General features: G+C 38.6%; 1 protein-coding gene and 1 long non-coding RNA gene across 2 annotated transcripts; one reads left to right on the forward strand and one right to left on the reverse strand.

Annotated features, from left to right (window-relative positions):
• Window positions 1–250: 250 nt before the first annotated feature.
• On the reverse strand, window positions 251–16,244 carry LOC131018528 (methionine aminopeptidase 1A-like). Its single transcript, XM_057947247.1, has 8 exons — window positions 16,065–16,244; window positions 15,520–15,678; window positions 4,873–4,944; window positions 4,615–4,665; window positions 4,465–4,503; window positions 616–715; window positions 461–512; window positions 251–372 (listed from the first exon to the last, which is right to left on the reverse strand). The coding sequence occupies exons 1-8, from the start codon at window positions 16,242–16,244 to the stop codon at window positions 285–287; spliced, it is 741 nt and encodes a 246-aa protein (XP_057803230.1). The 3' UTR covers window positions 251–284.
• Window positions 2,225–3,877, forward strand: LOC131015614 (uncharacterized). Its single transcript, XR_009098596.1, has 3 exons — window positions 2,225–2,543; window positions 3,463–3,514; window positions 3,671–3,877. It is a non-coding gene; the product is annotated as an uncharacterized LOC131015614 (long non-coding RNA).
• Window positions 16,245–24,044: the final 7,800 nt, after the last annotated feature.

Raw genomic sequence — 24,044 nt, forward strand, 5'->3', positions numbered from 1 at the left:
GAAAGTAAAGAAACTCCACCTTGATAATATGCATTATGCTCAATTTATTCCAATAGGAAAGGCAAACCAACAACTGTCGAGCAAAATAGCATCTCCATCTGTGTAAAGTTAAAACCATGATAGAATTATGCAGGCCTCTCTGTTTCCAGAGTCCATCTAAATAACATTATGGAAGACCCAAGTCACTAGAAGTCCATCAGACACCGGATTTATGGCTAGTAGGATGAATGGATGATCATATAAGAAATGGATTTCAATGGCTATACAAAAGTATGTGCTACACATTAGCAGCTATTGTACATATATTTCTTGCTTGAGTTCACAACATACCTTGCATCAGGAATCCCATGGCAGATAACTTCATTTACTGACCTGAGAGAATTAAGAGTTCATATTTTATGTATTCAGGGACTGCAATGTGAATAACATAGAGAGAAAATTCAAAGTAAGAAATACCTACGTGCAGCAAGACTTTGGAAAGAAATGATAATTTAAAGGAGATGGATATCCTCCTGCAGGAAAAAATAAAGTGAACACAGAAACATCATTCTACCACATAAAACAACAACAAAATTCTCTAGATACAGTGTGAAATGTGAGGTATGTAGATCATACCAGCAGCAATAGTTGCTTCATGAACAACAGCATCAATTTCATCAGTAGTAATTCCAGGTCTTACAATCCGAGCAGCAGCATCCAAAACTTCTCTTGCAATCTGGAGGTAAGAAAATGCTTAGGAGTAAGTCAAAACTAGAATCAATTGCTGAAAATATATTGTACTGAATGTATAAAATAATGATAATCTGAATCTCCAGAAGACAAGATGCCATCTAATGTTGTTTCAGCTACACATTCCAAGCAAGAATGTTTTTTCTGAATTTTCAGTCAGATGAACATGTAGCACATGTAGGGAAAATGTCTCCTTTTAGCAGCTTTCTCCTAACTTTAGTGATGTCACTACTACAAATTTAGGCTATCTCTACACCCCTATAACTACGGTTTTATAGGAAAAACGTAGTGTATTTGTATAGACTACGTTTTTTTTGGTGAACTGTAGTGTATGAGCGTCATTTTTTAATTTTAGACTACACTGGCGAACAAAATGTAGTCCCAATCGTAGTCTATAGTAGTCTATTACGACAGTTCCCATAAAACTGTAGTGTATGAGCGTGTTTTTGAAGTTTCTTTCTACAGTTTATGAGCTACCGTAGTGTATGAGCGTGTTTTTGAAGTTTGTCTCTACAGTTTATGAACTACCGTAGTGTATGTCTTTGTTGTGTATGAAGTTTTGACTACATTAGTTTTCTAGAGCGTAGTATATGATATGAATCTTCACTTTTGTCTACAATTGCTTATAAAATTGTAGTGTATAATAGGTTGTTTGAAACTTGAAAAATATTAAAGAAAAATTTATAATATTATACTTTTAAATAATACATTTTTTACTAATATTATTAATTTAAATATCCAAAATGAAATGAATTGTTTTAATTTAGTATTTAATAAATAAATATAAGAATGTTTTAATTACAAAAAAACAAACCAAAAAACCTTATTATTTAAAAAACTGAAAATGACTAATATTTTTATTTTAAACAATGATTTATAATTTAAATAAATAAAATTAAAGAATTTTACATAAAAGTAAATAATATTATAACTTTATATAGTAAAAATAATTAAAACACTATTTCTAATCTTAAGATTTTAAATCAAATAATTTGTAAAAATATTATAGAAAAGTTTTTTAATATGTTATTTTAAATATTCTTTTATTAATATTATTGATTGAAATATTTAAAAATTAAATGAATTTTTATAGTTTAACAATTAAAGAGTGAATTTATATTATAATAATTTTTATTGATCGTTTAAATATTTAATAAAAATGAATTTATATGTTATAAATTATAAAATGAGCAGAAATTATATAGTACAATGATTTTTATCTAATTTATTTAAATAAGAATTATAATAAATTTTGTAAATAATTAAAATATATTTTTTAAATAAGAAATAATTTACAATGTAAAATATTATTTTTATTTAAAATTATTTTAATATTTTTTTATTAAAATTATTTTAATATTAAAAACCTAAATTATATTACATGTAAATATTTAAAAAATAAATAATTTAAGTTATGTAGGTAATGAGAATCGTACCATGACTTATTAGAGACATTGAAGGACTCTATCACTCCAGCCAATGGCATTTAATCAAATTTAAGATCAAACACCCACTACCGTAGCCCTCGTCGTCTTTAACCCTGAAAACCGCTGTTGCTTTCTCACACACGCCCTCTCTCACGCCTTTATCATCGCGTCGGTTACCGTGCTGCCGTCACCATGCCGCGTCGTTGCCACCCCTGCTCGGTCGGCATAACAGTCACCCTCTGCTTGGCACACCCACAATGCCAGTTCAGTCCCCGCGCCGCCGCGACGTCGCCGTGTTGGTCAGACTCGTTTTCTCTCATTTCCCATTCGCCGCTGTCACCACGCCGCCGTGTTGCTCAGTTCCAACAGTTGGAGAATGATACTGAGGTTAGTTTCGAGTTTTGATACCTGTAGATTTAGAATGTGATTTCTGTGATAGAAAGATTTTTCAAGTTTGATAATGTATTAGAGTTTGTGATATTTGTGTCTGTGATATGAATTGAAGATTGTGAAGTGCTAATGCTGCTGCAATTTTGCTACATTTCGATTCTGAGTTTCTAGTTTAAGATTTAATTAGTATGGAGGAGATTGAATCTGCTTGTTTGGATTCTGTAAATATGATACCTTCTCGAAGACCTATAATTGAGATGACAATTCCTTATGCACTTGAAAAGATTATTTCTCCACCTAGTACTTCAAAGGTGTAGGTGATTTATGTCATTGTGAGGTTATAATGCAATAATCTAGTATATAAATTTACAAACAGAAACTCTCTGCCACATTTCAATATTTCATTAAAAACTTGAGCTTTTTTTAGTTAATTGTAGAGATATATGAAGGTTGTAGTAATAAATTAAGTTTTGCCTCATGCTGCTCTGCTTGGGCCTTGTTAAGACTCCATTAGATTTTATGATGTATTTGTGAATAGCATATATTACGAAATGAAAGTAGATGTATTATCATTTGCCTTGATTCTACATGAGATAATTACATACTTCGTTTAAGACAGTACTTCTGGTTTATCTGCAAGATCCAATTGAGTTTTTCCTTTATGTATATTTTAAATTTTAGATTCTTTCTAGTGAGCCTATAGTAAAGATTAAGTTTCGTTCATTCAAAAGAAAATGAGTGGCCTTGTTACAGAATTGATTTCTTATACAAGTAATGTCAGTGATTTACTCCTCTTGAGCTGTTTTTTTCATTTATGTTTTTTCCTGTGCAAAGTATTAACATTTTATGATTGGAAGTGTATGATGTTGCTTTTACAAATTAATCTTTATGTGATTCTCAATCTTAGCTTATTCAGGGATGCCAACAGATATCTAGGGAGTGACGTCTAGATTCTTCTTCATCTACTGGTAAATATTTATTGAAAATACTATAGGGAGTGGTTCCAAATCTCCACGTTTTCTTGAAAGAAATTTTATCTTTTATCTCACTTATTCAAATTTAAGTTAATTTTTTGTTTATATAAAATAGTGTTAATAGCTAAATTTTTAATTCTTAATATGCAGGATAATCAAACTTATGACCGAAAGGATATTGCTGATGTTCGTGTTGAGTGGGCAAGCCTGTTGCTGGAACAAATATAATATGATAGATTTTTATTTTAGCTATGCAATATGTCGATATTTTATACTGTAAATTTTGAATCGAATTTTGGGTATGACATTTGTATTAATACTTGCTACAAGATTGTTGGATGAAATATTTTGATTTTGAATGCAAATAAAATATATTTTATTTTAATTTCGTTTGGATTCTAGGATTTTAAAATAAGTGAACAACAATATGTTACTACGGTTATAAAACCACAGTAATAGGCAAAAACTACGGTGTTAAAATTGTAGTCTATATTTCATAAGGACTACACCGTTAAACTGTAGTCTATAACAACATAAGTGTAGTATTTTAAAAACACAGACTACGATTATCTATTAAAAACGTAGACAAAAGTATAAATACACTACAGTTTGGAAGAAATGGACTACAATGGAGCACTGTAGTCTATTGAGCACAATAGACTACGGTTGAAAACTGTAGACTATGTGCGTGCAACTACGTAGTCTAAGATAGCTATAGACTACGGTTTTACGACCGTAGAGAAAAGGAGGGGGCTTTCTCTACATACCTATTCTCTACACTGGGGAATGTTCATACTCTACAGTTAAAAACTGTAGAGTATGAGAGAATTTGTAGTAGTGTGTAGTGTGTCTATGGTGTGTGTTTCTCCTCCAACTCCCGTATTTTCAGACAAACATGTATGCATAATTTTCTTCATTAAGAACAGAACAATAAAGAGGCTTACCCGGCAAGTTTCTCTCATTCTCTCAATTTGCTCTGGAGTCTTGGAATAAAAAATTATATCATGAAAAGTAATTTCATCCAGTCATATCCAGTTCACCAAAAATTAAAGGTCAGACTATAAAAAGTGCACATAACCTCAGAGAACAGTGACTACCTCCACAACATGTTGCAGATCACTATTGGGCTCAATTTTAGGAATTCCCTGAAAAAGGTTAAAAATATAGGTGTTAATGCACATGATATAGTCATGAGTATTAGCAGAATAGCAATTATGTCTTCTCACTCAAAAAAAGTCCTCATGACCATTAATCAACCTAATACCTACACAAGCCATTAATGCTGTATACAGTATAAAAATCCAAAGCTTAACACAGCAATCATTTAGAAGTAAATGAACTAAGAAACTTACATCAATTGCACAGTCAGGTTGCTCAATATGGGCAGGTACTATACGTTTCTGTGATATTGGATACGGCGGTGACCATTAGCCGCCGTCTGACTCGGGATCAAGGAAGTCCAGGCACGGCGGCGAGGAGCTGCTATTGATGCCAGAGGCCGGAGAGGGTGGAGTCTAGATCTGGGGCCCTAGGGTTTCAGACGGAGGAATTAGGGATCTAGGGTTTAGAGGAGAGAGCGGCGCCGCCTCTTGAGATACAGGCGGTGGTGGCGGCTGGAACCTTTTCAAATTGAGGCGGTGGTTAAGTGAGATTTTGAGGGAGAGTGGCGGCGGCCTCACTGCCGTTCGCCGGAGATTGAGAAATTGGGCGGTGGTGTGAGTTTGTGAATGCCCGAATTGAGTCAAAAGAATGAGAGATAAGGTGGGCGAGGCCGGTGCTCCTCGCCGAAACTTCGGCGGCCGCGGCGGCAGAGCCCTAGCTGGTCCGCTCAGCTTGAAAGATAAGGGGGAGAGAATGTTCTTTGTGTAAATTTTTAGGGGAGCTCGATCTTGGAGGGATTTGAGAGAAAGTTTCAAATGATATAATATAATATAAGTTTTAAAAAAATTAAAAAAAAAATAATTAAAAAAATTAAAAAAAATTATACATAACGATTTTTTGATACGCTCAAACATAACGGTTCCAAAACCGTTGTAAATGACTCTTATACATAACGGTTCTTTAACGTTATGAATAAACCGTTATAAAAGATGGTCATAGATAACAGTGGCTTAACGGTTTTGTAATACCGTTATGTATGCAACTAATAGATAACGCAAAAACATAACGGTTTTTCAAAAACCGTTATCTATGCATATAGACAACACTACATAGATAACGGATTTTTCCAAAACCGTTATCTATTCCTAAAAGTGCGCTCATACATAACGGTTTTTGAAAAAAATCGTTATCTATGCACTGTTATGTATGTAAACTTTTGTAGTAGTGAATTCAGAACATAGTTGAAAACATAAAGTGCTTCATGTACTGGCAGATAGATAAATAAACATGCAAAACTGAAATTAAATACTGATAAAAGAGCGGGTCGCTACATCTTCTCCCGGTGGCAGGATGCAACTCGCAGGTCTTTGAGTGGGGTCGGGAATACCTTACTGTTTCAATCGCTGACTTCTGAAGGGGGCAATGCCTTTCAGCTCTGGGATGAACCCAATAAGCAGAATGTGGTGGAAATTGATCCTCTCTCCTCCAAGAGAAAATATGAGAAAGTTTTGGATACTTTTGCCCGTGCGAAGAGATTGAAGCGATATTAGCTTCGAGGCTCCTCCCTATCTGCTTGGAGGACACCGGCATCTGAGAAGACCGTTGGCGAGACATCTTGCCCTATTCTGAACCTATTCGAGCCAGAACTCTACCAACTGTTCATGAGCTGGGGCCACGAGGCTGATGTGGCAAAAATGTAGGGTGAGGATGCTGACAAACTCAGCGTTGATACTGCTTGCCTTTTACTATCGGTAAGACTTCAAGACTTTTTCCTTTAATTCCCTTCAATTTTGAGTTTTGCATTTAGTTAGTTTTGATTTTTGTTTTTCATGTTGTTACCTTTTAGGTGGAGAGGCACGAGTCCGTGACATGTGGCGTGGAATTCTTGGTAGAGGACATAAGCAAGAAAACTCTGGACATGGTAGGGGCTTGCCGAAGCCCATCGTTAAGACTTCGGGCAAATGATATTTGTAATTTTCTATGCCTTGCAATCAAGGTCAGTTAATGGCAAGTATATGGTCGAACCCTGTGACAGCCCGACTTATCTAGGGGCCAGCCACGCTGAACTCAGGGTGATTATCAAGGTTATTTATTGGAAATGAATAACCTAATTATTTTGGTAGAGAAACTCGGTTAATTAGCAGAATTTATTTAACCTAATATATAATCGTTCTGCTCAAAGGAAACCCGACTTGACACGAAGTATGAGGACTCCAATCAAGTCTGGGGAGTTCGATATCAAGGTTTTCGAGTGCCCGCAAGCAACTCAATTGTTCAGGTGTTCATGGGAAAACAGAAAATAAGTTCATAAATGCCACGCAGGGCATAACCAACAAAATGACGTGTTTGTGATCGAAGCTATGAGAAAGTAAATTTCCTTAAGGGACCCTCTTGATTACTCCACAACCACCTAGCCTCCACTGCGCCCGGCTCCAATAACCTGAAAGGATTTAATAACTTTGGGCTGAGTACTAATGCACTCAATGAAGTTAATGCCCCTTTTTCTTTAAAGTTGTTTAAAGAAATTTGTATTTTTCAGTGAAATGCATGTATGCAAGAATGTATAGCAACCCTTTATAAAATAGTTACTATAAATTCCAATATAAAAACATTTAGCTGAAGCTAAATACCACGCGCATTTTTTCCTTGTTTGGTGTTACCTGCATGGTGCTAGGTTTGATGAGACTCAGCCGAATCAATCCCCAAACCTAGGCCCATATTTCTCGTGTAAACTACTCTGAACCTAACCTATTTGCGGGACAAAGCCGATCATAACCCGGGACCCCGTCTGCGGTTCTCCCGATTTATCAGGACCCTACCCTTGCGGGTACCCTCGATTTATAACTCGTAACAACCAAACAAAATATTTTACATGCATTCACAATTTGAACATATTTGCTTGTATTTAAAGAGAGAGCTTACTAACCCAACATACTTTTGCAAATATAACCTATCTGATCTTCGGTGTGGAAGAGAGAGGTGATCTTAAGCTGTGGCACCGTCCTGCGGACCAATTCCTACAAGGCGAGTTCTTAACACTTAGCACATATCATGGATAACGAAAACCGTTGTCTACTTAGGGTCTCTAGGTCAATCTATTCCCGGACTTACAACACATAATCAAACTAAGGATTATGCATTTTACATACATTAGCTTATCTTGACGCCTTATCTAGGTTAACTCACTCATTTTCATGAAAACTTTGCACAAAACATGGCTCAAACTCGTCATGCACATATAGTTAATCTTCATGAAACATCCTTTAAAATCAACTTTCATATTTAGAAAATAATTCAACAACTTAAGCTCTTAAGGGGCTGTTTTGCAATAGACACCAAATCTGCCTCGGATCTCCAAATGAGGCTCTAAAGGATATTCTGGAAACTAGGCATTTCAAGGATCATTCCCCAATTTGAATCGAATGAAACAGAGTTCAAACGAGCAAGATATGCCCTATCAAAGATGGGTATTTAACAAGCAAAAATCTGAAAATTTTTTATTTCCAGATTAGAACCAAGTCAGTGGGCATACGTTAAAAATTAATATCTCCCTTTACAAAAGTCCATTGGGAACACCAAATGTCAATCCGAAAACTAGGGAGAGAGTGTAACACTCTCTAGATGAATTTACCCCAAAAGGTTCATGGTTTAGGAGATATGAATGTCTAAATTTCAGTGCACAAAAAAGGGCAGATTCAAAACATAAATTGCAAAAATCACTTTAGACTACACCAAAAATTCTAAAAATGAACAAATAAGTTCCCAACATGTCATTTCATATTCAGTATAAAAATAGGCTTGAGAATCAAAAGTTTATGTTGGTCTTTGCCACCTCAAAGTCGTAGGTTTGTAAAACCTACTGGAGGATACAAGGAATAAGAACTAGATTTCAAGAATTTATACCGGTTGTTTCCCTTACTCGAAAATGATGAGGCCGGTGCCAAAAGAAAGATACAGGAGTTTAGAGTGACATATTCGAGTTTCAAAGGTTTTCACCAATTGAAACTTTTCTTATGGCCTCCCAAAGAGTGTTTACCAGAAATGCATTCCAGACGGGCAGTGATGTTTAAAAATTCAGAAATATATCATAAGAGCTCCAACAATTCTGAAATTTTACCATTGTATAGAAAACATATGAAAGATGATAAAAAAATAATTTGGGAATATTTGGGCACCGTTGGGATGGCTGGATTCGCCTAGTAAAATACTGGCAGAGCACTGTACTTATGGCCGATTCGCAGCTTTACCTCATGCACGATTTTTCACCCATAAAACTTTATCAAAATCAACATCCAAAATCATAAAATATATCTTCACACAATATAGCACACATATGTGTAAAAATCCATAGTCTTAAAGCATTTTCAGTTTGAGGAAAACCAAAGAAAACTCACCCTCGAAGCACAATCTTCTCTCTAACTTTACGCCCTGAGTTTCCCATGCTATCCCTTGCTTTGATACTTCTCTTGGGGTTCAAGGTCTTCTATGAAGTGTGATAATAGTGGGAGAAAATTTGTGAGAGTGGGGGAAGAGAGGAGGGATGAAAATGGAGAGGAGAGGAGAGAGTGAGAGCTTTTCTTGCCTTGGCATTTTTGTTGGAGTGAAATGGAGTGAATGAGAAGAGTTATCAGCCAACTTTTGTCTTTAGAGAGTATTGGGGCACGAAATTTAGGTTAGGGTACAGGAGGGGGTGGCTTCCACCAATGTATGTATGCATTGGAGGTCACATTCTACTAGTTCCCATACACCTTTAATCATTATGTTGGCAAAAATAATAAAATAAAGATGGCTAATCACATGTGGGCTTGGACTTCAAAATTGGGCTGGTATTTAACTAAATAATATGGCCTAAAATAGGCCCAAGGCTTGTCCAAAAATCGGCCCACCCTTCGGCCCTTTCTACGAACCTATTTTCGCTCAACCCTTTTTAAAAACAAACACGTATTAAAACAAATATGCACTTTTCTTTTCATACTTTGAAATGAAAAGGTATGCATATATATACATATTGATTTAAATCAATATCACACAAAAAAAAATCTATTTTTCATTTTTTTTCTTAAGAGAAAGCCTAGGCATCAAGACTCATTAAATTATCGCGAAGATAATTATTCTTGTTAACCGGGAATTAGGGACCTATCATATCTTAATAATATCAATAAGATATTATGAATCATAGGATCAAAAATCCGGGGTATTACAAACCCACAGGGAATAGGTGTATCTCGGTACTCAGTGTCATAGTTGATATAGGGCTGCCCTCTCTGGGAAAAGGTGTCACTTGCTAATCTTTGGCCAAAACATAATTTAAATATACTCTGGGCAATATGTAACAACTGAAAATAAAATACGGAAAATATCAGTAATAAAGGAAACCTGGTCTGGGCATAGTCTAAGTATGGTATTGGGTTATTCATTCGGTCATCGATACAAGGGTTTTCATTGTGCCTTCATGTCTTTGGTTATGGGCCGTTGATCAACAGGTTGTGCCCCCATTGTCACAGTGTCACGTGCACGAGCCTACCTAGCCCTCATCCACGCCTTTCATGTTGGGTGGAGGTGTACACCCCTCCTCCTATCCTGGTAGATTCCCCGTATCAAGCTGTAGTTGTGCGGATATGCCCAGAACGCATTATGGCATAGCAGACCCAAATGGTCATAGGCATGCCTAGGGCATATTACCACCTCTTGTATTTGTCACACTTTGTGGACAAACATTTCTCCAAAGTTAAGCCCATGTACTGCTTGTAACTTGGCCGTGCCCAGAATGTTACCGACTGTTAGGTCCGGAGGGTCTCGAATAGGTGTATGGGGGGGGGGGGAAATACACCTATAGGCTATTTTTCAAAATCAAGGTCTCAAAACAGAGATCAAAAGCGAAACTACAAACACAAACTCAGACACCTGTTTACTGAAAAGAGTTTTGACCAAAATAGGGTTGACGACTGATACTGAAAGACTCTTCAGTAAGAAGTTATCAGTTAAGTCACATGTCGCAGCCCGCCCTAGCTAGGGATAGCTAGGCCGAGTGATCCACGACTAGGGATGGGGTTAAAGAAGATGGGGAAGAAAGGGGCGTCATTTATAACCGTAAAACTTACTCATCTTAATAAAACTCGTCTTTTTTTTTACTCATTAATGCTTAATAAAACAGTCTAATGAAAGACAACGTAAAACTCAATTAAAGCATTAAAGAAGGAAGACATAAAACTTAATAAGACATTAATCAAGTTAATACATCGACGGAAACATCCTCTAAAACTTATAGTATGACATATCAATACTAAAAGTATTCTGTAGCGGAAATGTAGCTAGACATATGTATGAAGACATATTCTAGTCAGGTTACATATTTATTAACAACTCTGTGACTCCGCTCAATGCAGCACCGTCATCACACCGGCTCAACCTGCACATTTTTGAAAAAGATATGCAGGGCTGAGTACAAAAGTACTCAGTGAACACATGCCAAACACTTCATGCATATAACATCATACATATTATCATTGCCATTTCATATGCAAAACATAAGGGATTTATCTAAAAGGCCTTATGTTCGCTAAACTCATTTTCATTTCTCAAAGTTGTCTGCGCAGACTTTTCTCGTCAAGTAAGTATCGTATCTGTTAACTCATGTACTGAGATGGAGGCCTCCCTCTGCAGCACTGTGATCGGCCAACCTGGAAGCTGACTCATGATCACTGTGTACACTAATTCTACCTCGCGTAGAACCGATATCATTTCTCATACAGATAGATAACATACTAAAATCTCCAATATTTGGCAATACAATAACTTCAAAATTTATTTTCAGTTCATGCTTTGAAAGGAAAATAAAACATCAATGCAATTAACATCCAATTAGTCATACATCATACATCATACATCAATACATCATACATCAATATCAAACGCATAAACATCTTGATTTTAACGTAGAAAAGCCCACCTCGTTGCGTCTATGCAAACACGTAACGTCACTCTCTCTCTCAAGTCGTCACTTCCAAACGAACCTTCATTGTTATGAAGAATCGATAAGAAGAAGAATCATTAAACAGAAAACTAACTTCCTATTCTTAAGCTCAAATAGGGAAATAAAACTTAACACTTAACTCAACTGCCCTTTCAGCGCTGACTTGGCAGTCAGAGCTGACTCGGCAGAGCTGACTCACAGCCAGAGCTGAACTCGCCAGCCAGATAAATCGCCCGCCAGAGAAATCACCTGCCAGAGAAATCGTCTGCCAGAGAAATTGCCCGCCAGAGAAATCGCCTGCCAGAGAAATCGCCTGCCAGAGAAATCGCCAGCCAGAGAAATCAACAGGGTGCCAGAGCAGCGAAGTCCTCCAGAGCTAACTTCCAGAGCTAACCTCCAGAGCTGACTTGCTAGAGATGACTCAACATCCAGAGCTGACTCGCCATAGCTGACTTTTCAAGGCCAGAGCGGACTTGCCAGAGCTGAACTCAACAGCACATCAACTGCCAGAGCTGACTATGCTCGGCAGAGCTGGAGTTCACGCAACAGACTCAACAATAACAACACTCAAACATGCTCTCTCTCGATCTAACACTCCTCAAAACTTTAAACCTAACCTATCATGCTCAACTTTAACTTAGAACACAAAACTCAAGAAAACCCTATTATGCATTTCTAAGTTTCACGCACAGTACAGCCATTTGTACAACCTACAATCTATCATGCTTGGTAAAAACAATGATAAACAAAAAACAAACCTAGCATGCTCCTAAAACACAAACACAAGTTACATCGATTAACAAAAATCAAAGAACAAGTGACGACGACAAAGAACATAGCCGGGCTGCCCTCTTGGGTTCCCTTTCTATGGTTCGAACCAACCTTAACTCCTTCATTAAACATTCTCAACATCTACCCAAGAGCAACATACTAAAAACTCACGACGATCCGACGTCGTTTCAAAATAAAGTCGAGAATCGACGTTTTTCGACGCCGACGAAAATCGAAAAGAAAACCATCAAAACGTAGGTAGAGATCTTACCTACTTAGATATGTGATCGAAAAGATGATCGGCGCTCGTCTCGGTGCTCAAATCGGAGCTTGGAAGCTCCAACTCCAAGCTTTAATGAAGCATGCGTGAGTTGTGTGTGAGATATTTTAAAATGAAAAGTGAGGGGTGTTGGCTGCTAACAGCCGACACTTTAAAAGAAAATGAGGCTTGGGCGGTTGGGGGGTGGTCAAGGCTAGGGTAGGTCTAGATATTTAGCCGTTAAATATCTCGTTTCGTCTCGTCTCGTCTCGTCTCGTTTTAACGACTAACTACCCGTACTCTTCGTTACTCGCCCTCTCAACCTCTACTCACTTTCATTACAGTCGTAATTCTATATAAATATAGAATACTCAAGCTCGTTCTCGAAATTCTGATAAACGAGCTCGGTTCGTTTATCGAGAAATTCCGATTCACTATTCACTCGTCGTCCAAAAATAAAAACTTTCGTCGTTGGACTCGTATCGAAAAAACTAAGAATATTTCTCGACGACGTGTACGTAAGATTTTGAAAGTCGACAAAAAGATGAAATAGCAGTATTTTACTATTCATCGTCAAAAAGTCAAAAACTTCAAAAACGTCTTAACAGACTCAGATCTCACTTCCGAGTTCACCGTTCTCAATCAAATAATTATCTCAAATTATTCGAATACTCTAACTCAATTACGGATATAAAATCCCACATCATTCTCACATCATCATTAAAAGGACATCACAACAATTAAAAATATACTCCCTCCGTCCACGAAATAAAGGCCTACTTGCCTTTTTGGGATGTCCACAAAAACAAGGCCTACCTATTTTTGGTAAGTTTTTATTCATATTTTAATTGGTGGGTCCCAATAATCAATACACTTTTTCTCCACTCAACTAATAAATAATACACTTTGTGGGTCCCTTTCTCCACTCAATCAATAAACAATACATTTTGTGGGACCCTTTCTCCACTCAACTAATAAAAATACACTTTTTCTTAAAACCCGTGTTTTGGCATGTAGGCCTTTATTTCGTGGACGGAGGGAGTAACAAGAAAACTTTGTATAACTCCTCATCTCTATACAAAGCAATTAAACAAGGGATCTAAACCTTAATTACTCAAACTCAAGCAATCAAACACGTCATGAAAAGCCCGGGTATTACATACCCTCCCCCTTAAAATAAATTTCGTCCCGAAATTTGTACCTCTTGTAAATGTTTCGGGTACTTCTCTCACATCATATCCTCAAGCTCTCTTTCCACTTCTTTCTAACTATAATGTCTCCATTGGACCTTTTCCAATGCAATCGACTTATTTCTCAATTGCCGAATTTTTTTATGATATAGCATCATCTAAGGTCTCTCTCTTCTTAACTCAAGTCTGGTTCTAAGATCATTTCTTCTTAGTAAACCTCATGGTCTGGGTCGAAAATATATCTTCTCAAATATATCTTCTCAAATGTGACACGTGAAACACGTTATGTACGTTTCGAAAGCTAGGTGGCAATGCCAACCTGTACGCTATTGGACCTATCTTTCACAAAAACTCATAAGGACACATAACTCTGGGTCTAAGCTGTCCTTTAACTCCAACTCTATTCATCTTTGTACTCAACTCTCTCTGTAAACTCATCCAAAACGTGGCGTAAAATTTTGGATCTCTATCTGAGGTGATCTACACCGGTACTCCGTGAAATCTTAATCTCACGAACGTACAATTGTACTAACTTATTTGATCCATACGAGATTAGAATCGGTATGAAAAGTGCAGATTTTGTTAGTCGATCAAAACCCCTTGCTATGTGATCCTACTTTTACTCGGGAATCTCTAGTGGGTTTAGCTTCCCATAGGGTCGTTGGTGTAATGCTTTCACTTGCTGACAAGCTAAGCATCGCTCTGCAAACGAAACTATGTCTCGTTTCATTCCGTCCCACAAAAATCTCTTTTTCAAAACCTGACACATCTTTGTGCCTCCTGGGTGGGCGGTGTAAGGCGTGTCATGAGTCTCACTCATGATCTTATTCTTAAGTTCATCATCGTGGGAAATGCATATTCTTCCCTCAAACAAGATAGCATTGTCTAATGCTTCTTTGTAATTCTTGAGATCTCCTGCTCTCATCCTTTCTCGTAACTTGCTCATTGTCTCATCTTTCCTTTGTACTTCATTCCTCCTTTTTCTTCAAACTAGGCATCGTCGTAACAATACTCGCTATTGTCCCTGGTGGTTTTATCACCTCTATCCTCATCTTGTCAAAGTCCTTTATAAGCTCATCCTCTCTCGTGAGGAGACATCCTAACTTTGACGAGACCTTTCGGCTCAATGTGTCGGCTACTACCTTGGACTCATCGGGGTGATAATTAATGTCGTAGTCAACATCCTTTACTAATTCGAGCCATCTCCTCTGCCTCATGTTAAGATCCTTCTCTGCTCGAAAAAGTATTTCAGACTTTTGTGGTCCGTGAAAATTCTACATCTAACTCCGTAGAGATGATGCCTCCAAATTTTCAGGGCATGCACAACGGCTGCAAGTTCTAAATCATGTGTTGGATAATTTATCTCGTGGGGTCTAAGTTGTCGTGGTGCATAGGCTATAACTCTTCCTTCTTGCATCAAAACACATCCTAGCCCATTCTCTAACGCATCTGCGTAGATGGTATACTCTTTATCCGTTTCTGGGACTATCAGCACTGGTGCTGCAGTCATCCTCTTTAAGCTCTTAAAACTCTCTTCACACTCCTCTATCCAATTGTACTTAGCTTCTTTTCTAAGTAATTGGGTCATCGGTCTCGCTATCGTGGAAAATTCTTTAATAAACCTCCGATAGTAACCTGCTAAGCCTAAGAAGCTACGAATCTCGTTAGACGTAGTTGGTGATCTCCACTCATGTACAGCTTGTACCTTGGCGGGGTCAACCTTAATCCTTTTGGATGAAGCAATATGTCCTAGGAACGTTACTTCGTTCAACCAAAATTCACCCTTGGTGAATTTGGCGAAAAGCTTCTCAGCTCTAAGCGTTTCCAACACTACTCTCACATGTTGTTGGTGCTCTTGCTCATTCTTCGAATAGATGAGAATATCACCTATGAAAACTGGGACAAATTTCTCCAGTTATTGATGGAACACTTGATTCAGGTGATCCATGAAAACTACTGGTGCCTTTGTCAAACCTAATGGTATAACTATGAACTCATAGTGCTCATACCTCGTTTGAAAAGCTGTCTTAGGTATATCCTTCTGTTAAAATTTCAGCTGGTGGTAATCTGATCTCGAGTCAACCTTCTAGAAAATGCTCGCTCCTCTTAATTGATCAAACAAGTCATTTATCCTTGGTAAAGGACATTTGTTCTTGAGTGTCAATTTATTCAGCTCTCGGTAATCTATGCACATTCTCAATGTGCCATCCTTCTTTTTGACAAAAGGACTGGTGCTCCCCACGGGGATACACTAGGTCTGATAAAATCTAACTCGAGCAGTTCTTGTAGCTGAATTTTCAGCTCTTGTAGCTCCTTAGGTGCCATTCTGTAGGGTACCATCGACACTGGTGCTGATCCATGTTCTAGATCGATAGTAACCTCCAACTGTCTTGTTGGTGGCAAATCCTGGTAAGGTCTCGGGAAGTACATCTCTATATTCTCTTACCACTGCTACATCCTCTAAGTTTTTTACTTGATTCTCCTTCATCATTCAAGTAAGCTAGGTAAGCTTGTGCTCCTTCCTTCTCTACCAACTTCGACGCTTGAAATGCCGAAAGATTGGAACTCTCTTCTTTCTATTAATGCCGTGAAAAACATGTATGTTCCTTCCCAGGTGGTTGGAAAGTTATCTGTATCTTCTTACAATCACTCGGGGCAAAGTTCTCTGCTAACCAGTCCATCCCTAGACTAATGTCTACGTTCCACATAGGCATTAAGTGCAAGGTTCTTATTCTCATCTCTAGTGATCCTAACTCAAGCTCCAAGTTAGAAATTACGTGAGAAACTGTAGTAACTCTTCCTACAGGAGTGATTACTCTCAACTCGGGACTAGCTCGTTTTGGCTCGAGTTTGAAGGTATCTACTTCAAACAATTAAAGAATGCGAGGCTCCTGTATCAAACAGAATCCCCACTGGTACATCCTATAACTTGCCCCTACCTCTCAGGTTTCCCTGATTTTTCTCCCGGGCTGCTTCGATCTGATTTAGCGCAAAAGCTCTCTGATGTTGTGGCGGCTGTGGAAGTTGTTGCTGCTGCTGCTGCTGTTTCTGTGGACATTGCGGTTGACGCTATCGTTGGGGATATCCCATGATGGGGCTCACGGGTTGAGCCGAATTCTGATTAGGCTTCCCTTCCACCATTTCTTGTTGTCTACCAGAGCAGTGTGACGAGTAGTGACCAGCTTGTCTACAGTTGACGCACTATTAATTTCAGCTTTGCAAACCCCCAAGTGCATCTTATTGCACTTGGCGCACGGCGACGTCCTCTGTTGTCCTGATGACTGTCCAGGATATTGTTGCTTACCCTGTTGTTGATGGACTTGACCTTAACACGGCTTTTTGTTGCCATGTGCTTTGTCCTCCCACTTTCTCTTTCCATTACATCCTTGAGGTACAGTCTGTTGTCCTCTAGGTGTTTTTATCTGAGTCAACGGCAGTGTGGGTGTCTGCAGTATTTTCTCTGGCTGTAAAGCCAATCTCCATATCCAAGGCTCGATTCAAAGCCTCGGTGTATGACAAGGCACTCTGACTTGCCAATACTACTTTAAGTCTTGCCTTAAATCGGCATATAAAACTCAAACGTCTTCTCGTCAGTATCCATCTTCTGATGAGTGAAACGTAATAGCTCACAGAATTCTCGGTTATACTCTATAATTGATTTCTTTCCTTACATCCAACTTCGATATTCAGCCTCTCACTGCTTACGGTACTCCTCGGTACATACTTCTGAGTAGCCTTGTAACGTTCTCAAGTGTAGTTTACCAGTTGCTCGGGTGTCAGAGTCTTCTGACGTGTCTCTCACTAGTCTTATACATCAAAAGAAACTACTAGGACAACTCAAAAGTTGTAAGGGTTCAACCCTAGAATGACATCAAAACAAATTGTTGCAAACAAATTTGCTCAAGAGACTCAAATGAATGACCAGAGGGTAGAATGAAGTAACTACCAGGTCGAACAAAATGACCTAGAGTAAGAACCCATCTGATCTTTTTCAACCGAAAGTTGAAACGCGTGGGTTTATAAACCCAAAACACGTCTACTGAGATTTGGATCACGCGGACTGGCCAGGTCCAACATAATCACTCCCCAGTCACACGGGAAATACTATCCCGAACTTGAAAATTCTGGGTCCTTGAGACCCTCAACATACTATACATAAGAAAACTTATGTATGCAACAGCAAGCTAAAAGCTTCGTCTTTGGGTCTTTGAAACCCTCAACTCAACCATCACTCTAAGCGTCCTCGAAACTCAAGTTCCACTCACTCACTCAACTCTAAGGAAACCCTCACGGTCACCTCAACATTCATCTATGAAGCAATAAGCGCTCACGAATTGCTAACATAAAGACCACTCTGGTCCACCAAATATGTCCATTAGTAGAATGCCTCTTTCCTTTGAGGGCTTACATAAAGGGGTCATATAAACCCTACGAAAACCATAGTATCTATCGTGATGTCCTTTCTAAGCTAACACCATAAATAGTACTATGTCTCGGTCTGGACCTCCTACGGTAATTGCTACTAGTTAACTCATCTAGTTGCTACTTTAGCACACTAGGAACATCCATCTATCTAATATTAGTAGGGTACTATATTCACATGCTTATCTATCAGCATGTGAAAAGCTCAAGTACCAATATCTCCTAAGTAAGTTATATACATCGCAAAGTAATTGAAACTAATCAAAAACGAGGGTGTACCGCTCATACTCTCAAGATCATCCTTAGCTCTAGTCTACATCGACTTCTCTTGTCATCCTCATCAACTCTAGCCCTCCTCGGCTACTTCTCATCCTTCTCAATTCTAGCCTTCCTCGGCTCCTTCTCATCCTCATCAACTCTAGCCTTCCTCGGCTCCTTCTCATCCTTATCGTTTATCGTTTTATCATCTTCGGTAACCGATACTCAAGGATCGGCTCGATATCTACTACACTCTTCTGGAGTCCTTGGTAGAAAAATAGGCATCCTGGCAGTATATCCGCATAGAAAATTTGGGTATCTGTAACAAATCCCATCTCTTGTGGGCCCAGTGTTCAAGACGACACATCCCATCATATTGAGAGGCTTTCTTTCTTGCTCAATCCTACCACTCGATTGGTAGCACAGGGACTAGGTGTAGAGTTGTCAACTGGGCTGGGCCAGCCCGGCCCGGCCCAGGCCCGGTTGAGCCCGTAAGGAGTTAGGCCCAGCCCAGCCCAAGCCCACATTTGAAATGGGCCGGTCCTGGGCCGGGCTTTTTATAAAATATCGAACCCAGCCCGATTCAGGACCACATGTCTAGTGGGCTTGGGCCTCAAATGGGCCGGGCCTCACATGGGCTTATGCTGGGTCGAGTATGATGGGCTTATACTGGGTTGTACTTCGAATGACGGAATGAGCTTCAGTTGGGTACGAATGAGTTTTCAATTTTAGATTGTTTTAAATTTGTAATTATTATCTTTAAATTATTTTGAGCTTATTTATATATTTGACAAATGGTCCTTGGGCTTTAAATAGGTTTAATATTTTATTGGGTTTAATATTTTAGTATTGCTAAATTGTGTAGGGAATTGAATATTGAATAAGAGGAATAAATATATAAATAATATTTAACCTAAATTATTGGGCTTGGACCGGTCCTGGGCTGGGCCTGGTCCTGGTCCTGGGTCGGGCTTGGGCTGGGCTTCTAACGATCCTGGTCCTGGGCCGGGCTTGGGTTTGATAAATAGCCCAAATGGAGCCCATTTCAAAGGGCTGGCCCGGCCCAACTAACCCATTCGATCAAGTGGGCTGGTCCTGGGCCGGCCCATACCGGGCTTGGGCCGGTTCGGGCTGGGCCGGCCCGGCCCAGTTGACAACTCTAACTAGGTGCACGATGCCATCCAGTCTAGTAACAACTATAAGGTTGTCTCCCTTTCATAGTCTATGAACGTGTGTTTGAAAATCTATTAGGGTATCTCTGTACCACATATTGTACGCTTCGTCCTCGTATCCGATATTCCCTGAGTTCGATCTCACAGCAGTCCACTTTCGTGCGGTGCCAACAGTCCTGGCCAACCTATAAGGAGAACTTAAAGGTGACTCTAGGAACTAACTCTACTCGGCTCAAGCAACAGAAATAAACAAAACATACTTAGCAATACTCCTACTAAGTAGTACTGTTCTCTTAAAACTCAAGCTCAAAACATCTAAATTCTCATCTCGTCCCATCTTTACTTAATAGGTAACCTCTCTAAACAATGATATTAGATCCCTTAATCTAAATCATCGTGACTCAGTAAGACAACTCAAACAATTCTCTCTCAAAGCCATTTCCAAAGGCTATGGCTCATGATACTTTCTCAAGTACCATTCAAGTTGCGTGCGCAAGTAACTTGCGTCACAAAACATCTTAACAATCATACAATATCTCATTGCAGCATGCTAATCACTCATCATTAATCATGCTATTATACTCAAGCTCATAACTCAAACTCATAACTCATACAACAAGTACTTAAAGCAATTGCAATTTCTCTAAAGCTTTAGCTCTAAGTTCTCATTTCATCCTTCTACTTAGTAGAAAATCTTTCTTAACAAGACATTAGACTCCTTCATCTAAAATACATCACATCATATCTCATGCAACATAATAACTCGTTATTAATCATGTTTTCATGCTCAAACTCAAGTTATGCATCTTCAAAGTATAACATCATAACTCATCATATAATCTCAACATCATGCTCTTCAAAATTTAATGACAATTAAACTTTGAAACTTTACATACCTCGTTGAGCTTGGTGTGATGGTGCGCTGAGCTCACGGTTGTTAATAACTATTAGCCTAGTGACTCATTCTAGCCTAAACTCAAGACTTCTAATTCAGAGCTTTGGCATGCTCTGATACCACTCTGTCGCAGCCCGCCCTAGCTAAGGATAGCTAGGCCGAGTGATCCACGACTAGGGATGGGGTTAAAGAAGATGGGGAAGAAAGGGGCGTCATTTATAACCGTAAAACTTACTCATCTTAATAAACTCGTCTTTTTTTTTACTCATTAATGCTTAATAAAACAGTCTAATGAAAGACAACGTAAAACTCAATTAAAGCATTAAAGAAGGAAGACATAAAACTTAATAAGACATTAATCAAGTTAATACATCGACGGAAACATCCTCTAAAACTTATAGTATGACATATCAATACTAAAAGTATTCTGCAGCGGAAATGTAGCTAGACATATGTATGAAGACATATTCTAGTCAGGTTACATATTTATTAACAACTCTGTGACTCCGCTCAATGCAGCACCGTCATCACGCCGGCTCAACCTGCACATTTTTGAAAAAGATATGCAGGGCTGAGTACAAAAGTACTCAGTGAACACATGCCAAACACTTCATGCATATAACATCATACATATTATCATTGCCATTTCATATGCAAAACATAAGGGATTTATCTAAAAGGCCTTATGTTCGCTAAACTCATTTTCATTTCTCAAAGTTGTCTGCGCAGACTTTTCTCGTCAAGTAAGTATCGTATCTGTTAACTCATGTACTGAGAGGGAGGCCTCCCTCTGCAGCACTGTGATCGGCCAACCTGGAAGCTGACTCACGATCACTGTGTACACTAATTCTACCTCGCGTAGAACCGATATCATTTCTCATACAGATAGATAACATACTAAAATCTCGAATATTTGGCAATACAATAACTTCAAAATATATTTACAGTTCATGCTTTTAAAGGAAAATAAAACATCAATGCAATTAACATCCAATTAGTCATACATCATACATCATACTGAAGGAATATTAAATTGAATTAACGTTCCGTTTGCCCGATGATCGTTTCTTGGTTATTATTAATTTGCCATACAACGATTAATTCCTAACATGCTCCTATGAATTTAACAGCTGCACATAGGTGTTAGGAAAACTTACTTGAGAATCGGATGCACAAATGGTTGATAATCGCGTTGAATGATTCAGACTCCAGCTCTGATCTTCTCGACTGTATCCCGCTCAATTCCCAACGTTGGATGGACAACGAGCTATGAGAACTCCCAAGACAGAATGGCACCTCACGATTTTCTGCGCCTCCCTCTGCTCTCAAACCCTAATATTTTATCAGTGTATTTTCCTGAGAGCTGACAGCTGTATTTAATAATACAGAAATAAGGAGGAGGCGCCAATTACAGTGCTAGGGCCGAAAATTCTGTCTTCATGGGCTAGGAGACATTGGGCCAGCCCAGGGACCAGATACAAGGAATAAAGATGGGCCTCAAATAAATTAATTCATCCATGGTCAGCCCAGACCATAATTAATTTATAAATATCAGTTCATTCCACTAGAGAACCGATACTGACTTACCCCTTTATTGCCGGTGATGAGTCGGGGCTTGTATTTAGACTTATTAAATCTCCGTATTTAAAATATCCGACATCCATTAATTAATTAGAGCTCTGACAGCTTAAATTAATTAATCTCTTAATAATTCCTTAAGCAGTACCACTCAATCTTTATTATTACGCCTGAACTTAATCAACCTGCAGGGTTTAGCGTAATAAACCTTATTGAGCTCCTTAAGGGGATGTCATTATCCTATACCGGATACGGGTACTAATACAGATAATCAAATATCATATATTAACTGCTATCACCCAAGATACAGAGTACTCGAGTTAGTATTTAACTCTCGCTCATAGTAAGTCAAAGTGATATACGAATTAACATATATATCTGAATACTTATTAGTATTAAGATTTATAAGTCACCGAGATCTTGATTCTTCACTTAAGTCAGATAGAAGAATACATCTCAACTGTTGGTCCTATCAATACGTAATGACGTACCAGTATAGACAAGTAGCCAAGACAAACTACTTCCATCTATACTGCAGCCTAAACCAATAACTTGTCCTAGAGTTATTTCGGCTGTGATCATATTATATCTCTTAAGGTTATTCCAATTATATGGTCTTCTGTGATCTACAACACACCATATAATCTACTTATACAGAGATAAAGAACATACATATGCAATCATGAACACAATCAGATAGGAGATAAGAATAGTGAATAACAGGAATCATTGTATACAAGCATAAAGTTCTTGCTTTCAGTATACAAATCCAACAATCTCCCACTTATACTAAAGCAAAACTTTTAGTATACAATGTGTCTAAATACTAGCTATTACAAAACTTCACTTCATCTCTCCCACTTATACTGAAAGTTTTTCTCTAAGTGGGTGGCATCAACCGCAATCCCATCCCTCGAGCATGCTTCTCATAGGTCTTTTGCGGTAAGCTTTTCGTGAAAGGATCAGCTAGGTTCTCCAATGTATCAATCTTCTCTACTAGCACATCTCCTCTGTTTACGATTTCTCGTATAATGTGGTACTTTCTCTCTATGTGTTTTTGACGCCTTGTGGCTCCTGGGTTCCTTAGAATTTGCCACTGCACCCGAGTTATCACAATAAATTATGATACTCTTAGGCAAATTAGGGACCACTCCTAGATCCAAGAGGTAGTTCCGGAACCATACAGCCTCCTTAGCAGCTTCCGAAGCAGCTACATACTCGGCTTCCATGGTGGAGTCTGCAATGCACTTCTGCTTTGCACTCCGCCATGATACGGCTCCACCTCCCAAGGTAAACACATAACCAGAGGTAGATCTCTTCTCATCCCGGTCAGCCTGGAAATCCGAATCGGTGTAACCCAAAGGAAATAGACTGTCTGACTGGTAAACTAGCCTATAATCTCGAGTCCTCTTCAGGTACTTGAGAATATGCTTTACCGCAGTCCAGTGTCCTGGTCCAGGGTTCGACTGATATCTTGCAACCATGCCAACGACATAGCAAATATCAGGTCTCGTGCAGAGCATCGCATACATGAGGCTACCTATGGCGGAAGCATAGGGTATCTTCCTCATCTCCTCAACCTCACTAGGCGTCTTAGGACACATGTCCTTAGACAGAGGAATGCCATGTCTAAAAGGTAGCAAGCCTTTCTTGGCATTCTGCATGCTAAAACGAGCAATCACAGTATCAATGTAAGACGCTTGAGATAAGCTCAACATCCTTTTCTGGCGATCACGGACGACCTTGATCCCCAGGATGTACGCTGCATCTCCTAAGTCTTTCATTTGAAACTGTTCGGATAACCACTTCTTTATGTCCGATAATAGCTCAACATTGTTGCCAATGAGGAGGATATCATCTACATAAAGTGCAAGGAAAACCACGTCACCATTGGCATCTAAACGG

The sequence above is a fragment of the Salvia miltiorrhiza genome, chromosome 3, assembly GCF_028751815.1.
Source record: "Salvia miltiorrhiza cultivar Shanhuang (shh) chromosome 3, IMPLAD_Smil_shh, whole genome shotgun sequence".
NCBI classification, from domain to species: domain Eukaryota; kingdom Viridiplantae; phylum Streptophyta; class Magnoliopsida; order Lamiales; family Lamiaceae; genus Salvia; species Salvia miltiorrhiza.

Bases quoted from the DNA above. Each gene is read 5' to 3' on its own strand.
- LOC131018528 (XM_057947247.1), bottom strand. From the start codon at position 16,244: ATGTACTTCCCGAGACCTTACCAGGATTTGCCACCAACAAGACAGTTG. The intron at 15,679-16,064 runs GTATCCCCGTGG...ATCTATTCGAAG, and splicing joins TAGATTTTATCAGACCTAGT to AATGAGCAAGAGCACCAACA. The intron at 4,666-4,872 runs GTAAGTTTCTTA...AACCTTTTTCAG, and splicing joins AACCTGACTGTGCAATTGAT to GGAATTCCTAAAATTGAGCC.